General features: G+C 32.1%; 1 protein-coding gene and 2 pseudogenes across 1 annotated transcript; 1 reads left to right on the forward strand and 2 right to left on the reverse strand.

The window, feature by feature from the left end:
• Positions 1 to 2,575: 2,575 nt before the first annotated feature.
• LOC102587629 (D-galacturonate reductase-like) lies at positions 2,576 to 5,096 on the reverse strand (annotated as a pseudogene).
• A 3,120-nt stretch (positions 5,097 to 8,216) lies between these two features.
• Positions 8,217 to 12,654, forward strand: LOC102594028 (probable potassium transporter 17). Its single transcript, XM_006354963.2, has 7 exons — positions 8,217 to 8,493; positions 9,534 to 9,756; positions 10,233 to 10,466; positions 10,578 to 10,628; positions 11,226 to 11,486; positions 11,903 to 11,955; positions 12,043 to 12,654. The coding sequence occupies exons 1-7, from the start codon at positions 8,392 to 8,394 to the stop codon at positions 12,424 to 12,426; spliced, it is 1,308 nt and encodes a 435-aa protein (XP_006355025.1). The 5' UTR covers positions 8,217 to 8,391; the 3' UTR covers positions 12,427 to 12,654.
• Positions 12,655 to 13,726: 1,072 nt separating this feature from the next.
• Positions 13,727 to 15,896, reverse strand: part of LOC102587950 (D-galacturonate reductase-like) — a 3,159-nt pseudogene continuing 989 nt past the window's right edge.

A 15,896-nucleotide genomic window follows, 5' to 3' on the forward strand; every position in this document is an offset into this window, starting at 1 on the left:
CTCAACTGTAAAATTTGGGGGCTTTTGCCTAATCTGAATTTAATAGAAAATTTGAGTTTGTGAACTCATTTCAACTCCTTTTTCGAAACGGTTTTCACTATTGGATTCTAAATTTCTTGGGGAACATTTTTCACTAAAAATTTCCAGATTTCGAGAATATTTTCCGGAACGAGATTTTTGACCATTTTACCCTTGTTCTCCAAATTTCACGATATTGGTGTTGTTAGATTCGTATTTATTGTGGGATTCCATTTATGAATAGATTGTGGTGATTTGGAGCGTGCTCGGAAGGGTAAAACTCAAATTTGAGTTACTAGTTGAAGTGTTTTGAGGCAAGTGACTTCTAAACTTTGTTAAACTCTTAGACTACGCATGACTACTTTCCTAATTGTGTTGGGGAGTAATGGGGATTGAGGATGGGTTTTATTTGTTGATTGAAATTGTTGTAAATGAAAGATGGGGAATAAAACGAGCTAAATGTGTTATATGTGACTTGAATTTGTTGAATAAGTCATGTGATAACTGATATTGAGGGGATAGAAGAGCATGAGTAGGCTATGATTGATACAGACATTGATGTTGAAACAGATGATGTGTAATACTATGATGTGGTCGTGATATGGTTGTGATTGAGGCAGATGATGTGTAATACTATGATGTGGTCGTGATATGGTTGTGATTGAGGCAGATGATGTGTAATACTATGATGTGGTCGTGATATGGTTGTGATTGAGACAGATGATGTGTAATACTATGATGTGGTCGTGATATGGTTGTGATTGAGACAGATGATGTGTAATACTATGATGTGGTCGTGATATGGTTGTGATTGAGACAGATGATGTGTAATACTATGATGTGGTCGTGATATGGTTGTGATTGAGACAGATGATGTGTAATACTATGATGTGGTCGTGATATGGTTGTGATTGAGACAGATGATGTGTAATACTATGATGTGGTCGTGATATGGTTGTGATTGAGACAGATGATGTGTAATACTATGATGTGGTCGTGATATGGTTGTGATTGAGACAGATGATGTGTAATACTATGATGTGGTCGTGATATGGTTGTGATTGAGACAGATGATGTGTAATACTATGATGTGGTCGTGATATGGTTGTGATTGAGACAGATGATGTGTAATACTATGATGTGGTCGTGATATGGTTGTGATTGAGACAGATGATGTGTAATACTATGATGTGGTCGTGATATGGTTGTGATTGAGACAGATGATGTGTAATACTATGATGTGATCGTGATATGATTGTGATTGATGACATGTGCATATTCATTATTCATCCCATGTGTGAACTATCTGTTGCATGAGTTCTGAGACACTGATATGAGGATGGATGGATATGAGACACAGTTGAGACTAGCTCCGGCTAGAGATATATGAGATGGACTAGCTCCGTCTAGCGATTTGGATGCCGATGGGATCTGGTTCCGGCGGTGATACATGGTCCATGTGTGGCCCCCATGGGTTCTGATTTGAGTATTCAGCGCGGACTGATTACGTCAACAGATGTGTATCGTAGGACAGACATGCATCACGACTACATGACATCATTATTGCATTTGCATCGCATTTCACTTCATCTTTGTCTGTGGTGTGTGGATTTTACCTATTTGCCCCTCTTCATGTGATATATGATCTATTTGCTCTTATATGAGGATATGAGGTTGATTTTGAGACACTGTTGGATATATATGTTGATTATGAATTGTGTAGTATAGGTTGTTGGTTCGCTGTTAGAATGAAGTTTCGGTGGTTCGGTTGGGATTGAAAGAAGTTGTTTGTAGCTGCTAGTTTAGCTTAGTTTAGTGTTACTTGCGAGTACCTGTGGTTTTCGGTACTCACCCTTGCTTCTACACAATTGTGTAGGTTGACAGCTCTCTCAGATTCGGCTTAGTATTTTCTTTAGCAGATTGAGCTTTGGGACATACTCGAGAGGTAGCGGTTCATTCCAGACGTGCCCTTGAGTTATCTTTACTTTCAGTTTTGTTCTATTCGAGAACTATACTCTGAGACTTGTATATTTTTATTCGAATTCTGTATTTAGAGGTTTGTACATGTGACAACCAATTCTGGGTAGTGTTGAGTCTTAATTAAAGTCTTCCGCTTATTTATTATCTTTTATTCTCGTATTTCTACTTCTCTATCGTTGTGGTTGGGTTAGGCTGACGTGTCCGGTGGGAAATGGACACGTGCCATCACATCCGGATTTGGGGTGTGACATTTTAAAAACAAAAATTCATGGCAAATGGAAATGTTAGTTTCAAAGGACTAATTCAACACAATTAAACTAATTAAAGGTTATATGCACTTGATTGAATAACACAAAGATGAAAATCACAACATAACAATAATTTGGGGACTAAAACTGCTACATAGTTTCTCAAAAGTCAACATAACCAACAACAAATGACATTCTTCGATATCATGATAACATTATTGAGTATTTATTCGATCCAAATCAAAATCAATCGATAAAACATATTCTTAAGTTGGACTAACTAGTAACTTTAAATTAAATCTTGAAATTGAGCTCTGATTAAAATGTAATTAGATCCCTGCATCTAATTGCAACACAAAATCATGAGGTCCAAAAGAAGAAGCCATGATGAAACCTTTGTGCTGTGGAAGTTCACTTATTTTTTCCAAGTCTTGTTGAGTGAGTGACCAATCAAATATTTGAAGATTTTCTTTCATTCTTTCCTTGTTGAGACTTTTTACAACAAGACTCATCCCTTGCTCATAAATCCACCTTAATGCTACCTGCATATATAGAGACGGATTTAAATTTTATTTTTTTTTGTAATCGCAAAGATGTTTGTTTTAAAATTCACAAAATTATTTAACATTATGAACCGATAAAGTAGAAGAATTTTTACACTATATGTTTTGTCACATAAAAGATAAATACAATTATTTGCTTATCATTTGTGGAATTAATATTCTTAAAAATAAGATTGACAACTTGCTATGTATAATAGGTTAAATTCATACTAATTTAACATTTCCAAAAACTACAAAAAAAAAAAAAGAGAAGAGGTCAGATGGAATTTCTCTCCCTGTCTTTTTTTACCTTTTTACTCGATAGTCGTGTTGGCCACAAATCATTGGAATTTATGTTCGTAAGGCTTATTGAATTGAAAATCTCACCAATAATTTTTTTTTCGTATTCAAAACTTAAACTTGAAATTTTTGATTGAGAGTGAAGAGATCTTATTTATCCTACTATAATCTTTATTAGTCGAAAGATGATTTAACCAACTAATTTTTTTAATAAAGAAAACTCGAGGACATAGTTAACCTCTCACTATAAGAGCCATTCACTGGGACCAAAAGGGGAAATATTGAATGTTGAAAGACTAAACCCTCGATTGATAATATCGAGAAGGTTAGTGTCCTCGTTAAAAAGAATAAAGATAGAAAAGACCATACTATATAATCTGTATGACTTATTACAGTTAAAATATAATTCGAGACAAAAGCAAACTAGACAAGAAAAAAGGAACCAACAAGAAGAATACCTGAGCAGTGGTTTTCCCTTTGGATTTAGCAATTTGAGTTAATACATCACATTCCATAACTCTATTGTGACCCCAAATTGTATTATATGCACCCAAGGGAGAATAAGCAGTTATGTAAATTCCCTTTGCCTTACAAAATTCCCTTAGTTCCTTTTGTTGCCAAATTGGATTCATCTCCACCTCAACAAAACAAAATTAGCCATCTATCAAACAAACTTCAATAGTGATAATTCTAGAGCGATCAGAGGCAGATTCAGAATTTTAAATCAGTTGGGATATATAAGTGCTATTATATATATTATTGAGAAAATTGACTTACTTGATTGACGGCAGGAGGAATTTTAGCAACGAAAAGAAGTTCCTCAAGTTTTTTGCGAGAGAAATTACTAACACCAATTCCCTTAGTGAGTCCAAGATTTTTGCATTCTTCCATACCTTCCCACACACCCTTAATATCCAACGGATGAATCATTCTTTTGGAACTGGAAATTTTTGTATTTTTTCACTTACTCTTAAAGGGTGGTGAATTAGTTACATATCCACATAGTCCAATTGCAATTCTCTAAATAAAAAATAATAATTAAACACAAAATTAAATTTGTGAATTTAAATATATCGACTAGATAGATTTTGGAATACATATGAACATTTATTTGCTACAAAACTTTAGATAATTCACAACGTTTTGAATAGAAAATAGAAAAATTGAGTAATGGTTATTTTGAAATGTACTAATTATGTCTTAAACAAGTTAATTACACTAAATGATTCAATTTTAGATATATCATCTGTATTTTAAAACCAATATTTATACCCTTATACAGAAAAAAATCTACTTTGTCAGAGATATATTGATACCTAAGTGTATCAAAAAATAAATTAAAATAATAAATGTGTGTATGAATTCAATTTCAGATACATCCTCTATATTTTAAAACCGAATACTTACAAAAATTCTGCACTTACATATCCCCCTACCCCTACCCCATGAGATATATCCATAACTAGGTGTATAAAAATAAATTAAAATTACAAGTGTAAATTTTTTCTTAATATAAAAGGTAGGATTTGATTTTAAAATATAGAGGATGTATTCAAAACTGAAATATATACATATACATATCTCTCTCTATATATATGAAGAATTCAATGTAATTAATTAAAAAAAATTGCTTTTGACTCTAGAAATAATAATGTTGTCACATAAATCGAAACGGTATAATATATAACCCTTACCTAAGACTGAGTTTACAATCACCAACAATTTGGTCACGTTGAGCAAAGGTGCACCATAACTTTGTAGTAATAAAAAGTTCATCCCTTGACTTAATAAAGCCAAGATGAATAGCCTCAACAATGGCTTCTCCTAGAGGCTTTTCCGATTGATAAATAAACGCGGTGTCGAAATGACGATAACCAGCTTTAATGGCCTCTAATATGGTGGATTTCATCGTCTCCGATGGGTCCGCCCCCGGCCGAGATGAAAGAACAGTTCCCATGCCAATTGCCGGCATGGGCTTGTCACAATTGTTCAATGTCACTTGTTGCATTTTTATTTTTTGTTAGAAATATTTTGATCATATGATATAAACCTAAAATTTGAGAGAGAAAAGAACACTTATTTATAGATAGAGTCAAGATCGTATTAATAAGATTTGACGCCTAAAGTCAAACTTCAATTCCAAAAAAGGTAAAAAATTATTTAAATAAGAGGGAGAAGATATGAAATTTAAGTTTTATACATTAATAGTGTAAAAAAATATTTATAGAAGACTCAAATTACTGATTAAGTAATAACTAGATGTAATATCTTGATATGCATTTATTGGTGATTTGATTAAGTAATTATATGATATTTATTGTAGTTTGAAAGTTTTTTACATATTGTTCCAATTTTGGAGTGATCTTTATTTATTTTATTTTTCTAAAATTGGTAATCTTTAATTTTTGCACATGTTTTTTATTTGATTTTATGCAGATTTGTGGGTCAAAATATCTTTAACTATAATTTAATTTTTCAACGTAAAAGTTTATGTCCAACTTGTGTAATATCTAATTCGCAAGGCATAAGTTTAGAGAATTTTTTCATTGTTCTCATAAAAGTTTAGAGAACTAAAAAATATAACTTTATGAATTCTGAAACTAAATTTATGTCTTTCGCCTTGCGATATTCTTTTTTTCAATTGTCAGGGTTATTTTCAGTCACAATTTTGTTAGTGGAAGGACAAAAATAAAGACCAATCTAAAATAGGAGATAGCATATTTTATATGATTAACTTAATTTAATAATTAAATAAAAACATGCAAATTATATTTTAAAAATAAAATAAAAATATCTAATTGAAATACTTTATTAAAAGTGCCTAACAAATTTAGAAGACTAATTATATATTAAGCCATTTTTACCTCACCTAAACAAGTTTTTGCACATTTCTATTTCTCTTTTGTGGTGATTTTTTATTTTATTTAGTCGCTCAAATTTATGATTTCAAAATTTTGTTTTTATTTAATCAATGTGTACTATAGTAGAATACCTTTTATAAACGATAAAATGTAAAAGGGGGCGTTCGACCATTTTTCACTTTAAATTTTGAAATTATATTTGACCATAAATACATACCGAAGTTCTTATTTTAAAGAAATTTTTTTTGGAGCATTCAAAATGGGCCTGTTAAAATCAGACCCAAAATGAGGGTTGAAATGGGCTTGTTAATTTTGGACCGTTATATACAAGACTCTAGTCGTGAGCACTCTCTCAATATAGACGATAACAAATTAGGAAAAATTACTTAAATACACAACACTTCTTTACCTATTCTCAATATTTCCCTACTCTTTTACTAAAATACAAAAATCCCTTATTTTCCCCCAATTCAACTTAACCGGATACTTTATTAGTTTAAGTATCCGCCCGTTATTAATTAAAGTATCCGTGCTGCTATATTATGCATCCGCCCGTTAATTTAAGTATCCGCCCGTTATTAATTAAAGTATACCGTTATTAATTAAAGTATCCGCGCTATTAATTAAAGTATCCGCGCTGCTATATTATGTATCCGAAAAACACTAAAAAAAGGGATTTTTGGTAATTAATGAAAGAGTAGGGAAAGGAAGTAATTTCTTTCTTATACTATGGCATTTGCCTAATTTTTACAAACAAATACTACATCTGTCCACTTTTAATTGTCATAGTTTTTTTTTTAGAGTCAAACTATTAAAACTTTGACCAACATTTTATGATGTATTTTTTTTTTTTATCATATTGATATGCAAAAAACTGTAATTTATAGTATTTTTCATATAATTTTTGAATATCTAATTTTTTTTTGTTTAAAATATCGAATTAATGTAGTCTAATTTAACTTTAAAAATTAGTCAAATTGACTTTCGAAAAGCGCAACATGACAAATAAACATAGACGGAGAGAGTACTTGACATATACGTAAACATACCATCTAAGTATATTTTAGGTGTTAATTTTCATACTTACAACATATACTTTATATATCCTTCATACAGTTTATATGCATATACAATTCGAAAAACACAAATAGAATGTTTGGTTTGATTTCTCGAGTGAGAAATATTACAAATTATAAGCTAGATAGGAACACAAGAAACAAAGTGCACATGAATAGATATGTGCACCAACAAGGATGGTAATGGCGTGATAACAAATAAATACTTTTTCTTTGTAAAATATTTATAAAGTGTGCACCAACAAGGATATTAAAATAGATATGTGCACCAACATGAAAAATATTCCCCTTTGTAAAACATACAAGACTCTTATATACAAGACTCTAGTCGTGAGCACTCTCTCAAATCTCAATATAGACGATAACAAATACTATTTCTGTCCACTTTTAATTGTCATAGATTTCTTTTTTAGAGTCAAATTATTAAAACTTTGACTAACATTTTATGATGATTTTTTTTATCATATTGATATGCAAAAAATTGTAATTTATAGTATTTTTGTATAATTTTTGAATATCTAATTTTTTTGTTTAAAATATTGAAATAATGTAGCCTAAGTTAACTTTAAAAATTAGTCAAATTGACTTTCGAAAAGCGCAACATGACAAATAAAAATGGACGGAGGGAGTACTTGACATATACGTAAACATACCATCTAAGTATATTTTAGGTGTTAATTTTTCATACTTACAACATATACTTTATATATCCTTCATACAGTTTATATGCATATACAATTCGAAAAACACAAATAGAATGTTTGGTTTGATTTCTCGAGTGAGAAATATTACAAATTATAAGCTAGAGAAGAAACAAAGTGCACATGAATAGATATGTGCATCAACAAGGATTGTAGTGGCGTAATAACTGATAAATATTTTTTCATTCTTAACTACAAGTTTCGAATTGTATCAAAATCAAAATTTATCAATAATCAAGTGATGAAAAATGCATTATTCCAAAGTGGAATGTGACATATTCTTTTGCTTTGCATAAAAAGCTCCACCCATTATCAACTCTCCACTTTCTTCTCTCATTTCAATTTCAATGTGGGATGAACCCTCCCTTCCTCCTTAGAGACGTCACAATCCACTCGACTATGTGATAGATGAAAACGCAATGATAGATAATTCACTATATAAGTAGTAATAGTAATCTTTAAATGTATCTAATACTATATACTATATCAATAAGTTTTAAAATTTTGTATGACAATTGGAGGGGATAAATGGCTAGAGATGGTTGTGGTGAGTGGCGATTAATTAAAAAATTATAATAACTCTCACTCTTCAGTCTGCAATAAACTATACGTGCCCCACCCTCTTTTTTATTTCGTCTGAGGATTTTTATTGGATTGAGTGGGCGATGGATCGACAAACCGGACGGCCTGACTTGACGGCGGTGCAGTCAGATGCAGCCGTTATGGTGGCGGTGCATGACGGCGAAACCATTAACAATGACCAAAAGGTTCAGTGGTTCATCTCATTCCACGTGCTCTGTATATCTCTCTCTTTGTTTTGTGTTTTTTTTTCCTCTTAAAAATGGAACTTTGTGCTCTGTTTTGTAGTATTTTGATTTCTCTCTGTGTTTAACTTCCATTGTATGTTTACATTCATTTAGTCGGAGTGCACACAAACTACTGCTATATCTTTTTAGTTTACGTGATACAGTTGGAATTTCGTGATTCAAAAGTTTTAAATTTTGGTTATGAATTCAGACATAGAAGGCTTTTGAGTTTTTTTTTTTTTGAAATGATATACACTTAGCTTTCTCTGTTTTGATTTATTTTTTCATTTTTTAACTTAACACGGAGTTTAAGAAATTTAATAAATACTTTTGAATTGTATGGTCTTTTGTTTTTTTGATGACGAGCTTTTTGCGCAGCTCGATTAATTTCACGCGATACCTGTCACCTCGAGCAAAAGGTACCAAATAGCTCTGTACACCAAGGCTTGGACAGAAGGGAAGAATCACCTAGTGTTTTTTTGTCTGTATTGAGTTTTGGTCTTTAAACTAAAGATATGTGGAATGTATCAAAATGTTTTTAATCTTATGGTTTTAAATATGTCATGAAAGTTGAAATTAAAGTGTTGCCAAAAAGAGAAAAGAAATAGAGTTTTTTTTAAACTGACTAAAAAAGGAAAGTAAGACAACAAATTGAAATAGAGGTAGTATTTGGAAACTACATCGAAAGTAGTATAAATCACAATAATTTATAATATAAAATATTTAAAAGATATATAAAGAAAGTTTGGTCGAAGAAAAAACGCGGTTGACTCTTGAAATTTCAACTATTCCACTTATATTGTGATTTGAGGTGAAGTTGTTGATGATGATGGTATTTCCTTAATCCAATTCCTTCATTATACATAGCGGTATCTTTCAATTGCAGCAAAGTTGTTGATGATGATGGTTGACTCTACAAACAATTTTGTGTTCAAAGTTAAGTTGTCTCTACTAGGATGTACTTTGACATTGTTTTTTACTCGGAAACTATATTTGTTTAGGACACTAGCCGATGGGAGACGTTGGTACTTGCATACAAAACCTTAGGAGTTGTTTTTGGGGGTCTTGTGACATCTCCACTCTATGTATATCCATCAATGCCATTAAACTCTCCAACTGAGGATGATTACTTGGGGATATACAGCATAATGTTTTGGACTCTAAGTCTGATTGGTGTTGTCAAATATGCTACCATAGCTCTCCAAGCTGATGATCAGGGTGAAGGTATTGCTGATCGCTCTCTCTTTGTACTTTTGCTACTTACGACAACATTTTCCCATTGAAAAAAAATGGGACTTGTTTCATATGGAAAAAATAGGCAACTTCTCACTATTTCAGTGAGAATCTATTTCCTACCATGCATTTTCCCAGTGGAGCTGGTTCAGTGGGGAATGAGTGGAAAAATCATATGTTATAGCACAAATTTCCCACTTATTTGCAAGTGGGAAAAACCTTTATTTCTAGTAGTGAGGTGACTCGAGTTTTAAGAAACTGTCTGTTTGTATTCATACTAAAAGAAAGATTAATCTTTTGGAGAATGTTGAAGGTGTTAATGAAGGATGTTTATAATGTTGACTCCATTCTTAATTTTCTTTATCTTTTGGTCGAAATTCCTTTTGAAAGACACTTCAGTGTTTCTTCATTTCGCTTTTGATGTGATCATTATCGAAATTTTAGTTCTAGAACATGGTCTTTTGTAGGTGGAACGTTTGCTCTTTATTCATTACTTTGCAGGAATATAAATATTGGGATTCTTTCTTCAAATAGTGCCAGTTTGAATTCAAGCCATTCCTATGTTAACCAATCGAAAAAGCCAAGTAGGTTGGGTAAATTTTGTGAGAGGAGTTTGATTGCCAGAAGGGTACTGCTTTTCATCGCAATGTTGGGTACGTGCATGCTTATTGGCGATGGCATACTTACACCTGCCATCTCAGGTATGTTAGCTTGTGTTGGGCCTTTTAGTTTACTTTCAGCAACCTTTTGAGTGCTTGTCAGTTTTCCCTCTTTCATTTTCGGTTTCATTAATTGTCCCTTCTTTCTGTTAGTGTTGTCTGCAATGGATGGCTTAAGAGCACGATTCTCCTCGGTCAGTAAATGTAAGTATGACAGCATGCAGTATGGTACATATTGTTCTTTGCTTTCTCAGTCGAGCTCGTTGCACGGGGCTTGCCTAGTGCGGCTTACCCCTCCTGTGTGATTTGCGGGCTATTACACTGAAGCGGGGTGTACCCTATGCCCATCCTAAGGGTAGCAGCTCTGGGTTCCCTTGTCATAAATAAAAAATTGTCTTTGAACGGAGAGGCCTTTATGATTTTGAGGGTAATTGGGAAGTGGTAGAAGAACAATTTTGATTCTTGTAATTTCTCAGGTTTTAAGGTATTGTGCTTGTTAAAAGACGACCTTTCACAGATTTACATATTGATGTTACATGAGTCCGATTCTGGAAGCTAATTGAAATAACTTGAATCCTTGTTCTAGTAATTATTTGAAGTAATGATTGAACACTTTAAGGTCAATAAGTGATATTGATGAAAAGGAGACGCAGAGCAGTTTCTGAAAGTTGTAAGTCTTTTTTATGACAGGTTGCAAGTCCTTTTTAAACACTAGATCATGCGAAACATATTTATTGTTCCATTTATGTAAACACATCTCTCCCTCTCGATATTCACAATTTCTCTGCTTGCTACTTGCAGCGTTGGTCGAAGGTCTCTCAGCAATCGTTCTCATTGTTCTATTCCTCCTGCAAAAATTTGGTACTTCACGAGTGAGCTTCCTGTTCTCTCCTATCATGGGTGCATGGACTCTTACCACTCCTCTCGTTGGGATATACAGTATCATAAAGCATTATCCGAGCATATTTAAGGCAATATCACCCCATTACATTGTCCTCTTCTTCTTAAGAAATGGAAAACAAGGATGGATATATCTTGGTGGTACTGTCCTATGCATTACAGGTAAGCCTTGTTGTTGGTGTGATCTGCAAAAGTTCTTCATTTTGATTAAGATATAAATCCATTTCCTCATGTTTTGAGTTCTTTTACTTTCTTTCCCTATTACTTTGCTATTAAGATTGGGCAAAATTTTGGACCAATTATCATGTGTGCAATGTCTACCCATGGCCGGAAAAGCTTAGACCTGGTGTCTTGTTTCATATCCAGAGAAACTCGCAAGGAGATGAGTGGAGGTGGAAAATATTATAAAGAATATGGAATGTCCCTGCAGTCACTAACTAAAAGGGAAATCCTTTATTTGTTTTCAACAGATGCTGATCTTCTTGTTTCCCGCACCTTGGGAAGGCTATAAAGATGTTTGAAGCAGATTAGTAAAATATCCTTTGTTTAATAGTACAATCATATCATTAATTTTTCAGGTTCTGAAGCAATGTTTGCTGATCTTGGTCATTTCAACAGGAGTTCAATTCGGGTAAAAATACTTGCGACGTCTTGGAATTTCTCTTAGTCTCTTCTTCTTGCTTGTTTATATGATTTAAGGAACCTTGTTTTCTGGCAGATAGCATTTTTCTGTACTATATATCCATCATTGGTGCTGACATATGCAGGACAGACGGCATATCTGATTAGAAATCCCGATGACCATTTTGATGGATTTTACAAGTTTATACCATCTGCTGTGTACTGGCCAATTTTTGTGATAGCCACATTAGCTGCAATAGTTGCAAGTCAGTCTCTGATTTCAGCCACCTTTTCGGTTATTAAGCAGTCAGTTGTGTTGGATTATTTTCCTCGGGTGAAGGTAGTTCACACATCCTCCAGCAAAGAAGGCGAGGTTTACTCACCAGAAGTTAACTACATCCTCATGATTCTCTGTGTTGCAGTCATACTAGTTTTCGGAGATGGACAAGACATCGGAAATGCCTTCGGTAAGATTCTCTAAACCCTCTGCTTTTAATCTCTCATTCTTAGGGACTATCTTAACTGAATTGATCCCTTTATGGAAGTTATCTTTCACTCGACTCCTCTTCGTAGGATGGTGGTTGTTAACATCGACTACTAGCATTTTCTTTACCTAATTTACTGCTACTTGGTGATGACTTGCTTACTTTAAGGGGTACCTGGTGTAATGCATTGAGCTAAACAAATTGTGAACCGGAATTTTCTCATTCTGTTTGTTCGTTGTTTTCAGAAATTATCTCGTCTTGTTTAGCATTGTCCAATTAGAAATTTCACGAGTAGTGATAACGCACATATATGTGGTGCAAATCAAGTTCAACAAAATCGTCTTGTCTTGTTTAGCATTGTTCAAATAAAATTACATATATGTATGATCTTGTGTGTTTATATTAAGTTATAAATTGCATTTTTTCTTGCAACTGTTCAACTCTTTGGTATTGTCAGCATAGTAAATATTGCAATAACTAATTAAAATGATTATTAAGAGTTAAGACTATAGTAATTTACTACTTTTACATATACATACATATTAGTAAATATTAATCTCAATATCTTAATAGTTATGTATTTGTCATTTAGCCATCAATTCATATTTCGTTGTGACTTTGAGTTCACAACTTTACATTATACAAATCGTTAAAACCTAAAGTAAGAATCATATTCCTCTTAATTTCTCTTTGTGTTACACTTGTATAGTTATTTTCATGGTTGTTATTATTATTTCTATTTTATGAGCTTTTGTAAAGTTACATTATTATCTTGTCGTGTCAAATTTATTAGAGAAGTCATATATTTGTTTTATAAGCATTTTCTTATTGGTTAATTCGAAAACCGAACCGTTAAGAAACAAAATCGATAAAAAATTATCTTATTGGTTTAGCTTATTTAAAAATCAAAAATTGATAAATCGAATCAATAATACATAAAGCTACCTGATACATATTGCTAGAAAAAAAAACATATTCATACTCAACAAAGAAATGGAGGTCTGTAGTGGGCATTTTGGTAATCTAAAACGCAAAAAATCATAGCTAATGGAAAAGTTAGTTTCAAGGACTAATTTAGCACACTTAATTAAACTAATTAAAATATTAAAGGTGATGGAATAAACACAAAAGACGAAAAATCGAGACTAAAACTGCTATATAGTTACTCAAAAGTTAATGTAACCAACAACAAATGACATCCATCGATATTATGATAACACTATTGCATATTTATTTGATCCAAATTAAACCAATCGATAAAACATATTCTTAAGTTGAAGTAACTAATAACTTTAAATTAAATCTTAAAACCGAGCTCTGATTAAAATGTAATTAGATCTCTGCATCTAATTGCAACACAAAATCATGAGGTCCAAAAAGAGAAGCCATAGTGAAACCTTTGTGTTGTGGAAGTTCACTTATTTTTTCCAAGTCTTGTTGAGAAAGTGACCAATCAAATATTTGAAGATTTTCTTTCATTCTCTCCTTGTTGAAACTTTTTACAACAACAATCACTCCTTGCTCATAAATCCACCTCAATGCTACCTGCACAAATAAAGACGGATTTAGAATTTAAATATTTGTTATTTTTCTTATAATCACAAAGGTGTTTGTTTTTAAATTCACGAAATTATTTAACTTTATGAATGGATAGAGTAGAAGAATTTTTACACTGTATGTCATGTCACATTAAAGCTAAATTATTTGAATTCACGTTGTGTAAGGCTTATTGAATGGAAAATCTCTCCAACATTTTTTTTTTCATATCCAAAACTTGAACTTGAAATGTTTGATTGAGAGTGAAGAGATCTTATTTATCCTACCGCAATCTTTATTGGTTGAAAGATGATTTAACCAACACAAGCTTTTACTTCAAGTTTTACTATGCAAAAAGGATTATTTACACCTTTTGTTACACTATTCATTCCACCACAACCCCTAACATTACAAAATTGTAACAAAAATGCTCCATTGCTGATCCTTCACCCTAAACTCATTTGACCTTTTTTTCACAAGTTAAAAGTCACCAAGAGGAGGAACATTGTATACATTTTTCTTTATTTTATTCATATTTGAATATCTTTGTCTAATTGAATGACAATCATATTTCTTACTAAAGAAAATTTGAGGACATAGTAAACCTAATACTATAAGAGCAATTCACTGGGACCGAAAGGTGAAATATTGAATGTTGAAAGACTAAACCCTCTACTGGTAATATCGAGAAGGTTAGTGTCCTCGTTAGAAGGAATAAAGATAGAAAAGATCATACCATATAATTCGAGACTAAAGGATGAAAATTACAATTAAAATTATAATTCACAAGAAGAATGAAAACACAATAAGAATACCTGAGCAGTGGTTTTCCCTTTTGGATTTTAGCAATTTTGAGTTAGAACATCACATTCCATAACTCTATTGTCACCCCAAATTGTATTATATGCACCCAAAGGAGAATAAGCAGTTATGTGAATTCCCTTTGCATTGCAAAATTCCCTTAGTTCCTTTTGTTGCCAAATTGGATTCATCTCCACCTCAACAAAACAAAATTAGCCATCTATCAGATAAAGGCAGATTCAAAATTATAAGTCAGTTGAGATATATAAGTTCTACGATATTCATTATTGAGATAGATTTGTCTATTTTAAAAATTTTATTTTATATATTTCGAGTGGAAAGTAATAGGTATGGTTGGATATTCATAGCCACCTTTAATCAGCTAATTCAAACATACTCTTAAGTCAATTTATCTTATCTATTCTCTCGAGTAGTTGAAAATTTTGAAAAAATTGACTTACTTGATTGACGGCAGGAGGAATTTTAGCGACGGAAAGAAGTTCCTCAATTTTTTTGCAGGAGAAATTACTAACACCAATTCCCTTAGTGAGTCCAAGATTTTTGCATTCTTCCATACCTTCCCACACACCCTTAATATCCAATGCATGAATTATTTCTTTTGGAACTGGCAATTTTTGAATTGTTTCATTTACTCTCAAAGGGTGATGAATTAGATACATATCCACATATTCCAATTGCAATTCTCTGCACAAAAAAATAATAATAATTAAACGCAAATTAAATTTGTGAATTTAAATATATCGACTAGATAGATTTTGGGATATATATGAACGTTTATTTGCAAAAAACTTTAGATAATTCACAACATTTTGAATCGAAAATAAAAAAGTTGAGTAATGGTTATTTTGAAATGTACTAATTATGTCTTAAACAAGTTAATTTCACTAAACACTTTTATAATATGATTCAACTTTAGATACATTATCTGTATTTTAAAATCAATACTTATACACTTAATACAAAAAAAAAATCTACTTTTTACACCCCCTATGAGATATATTGGTACATAAGTTTATCAAAAAATGAAGGGATAAGGGTCTAAAAAATACCCTAACTTTGGTCGGATTTGCTGTTGCGATACTAAACTTTCATGAGGACCTATTACCTC

Source organism: Solanum tuberosum, unplaced genomic scaffold, assembly GCF_000226075.1.
Source record: "Solanum tuberosum cultivar DM 1-3 516 R44 unplaced genomic scaffold, SolTub_3.0 scf00189, whole genome shotgun sequence".
Lineage (NCBI taxonomy): Eukaryota > Viridiplantae > Streptophyta > Magnoliopsida > Solanales > Solanaceae > Solanum > Solanum tuberosum.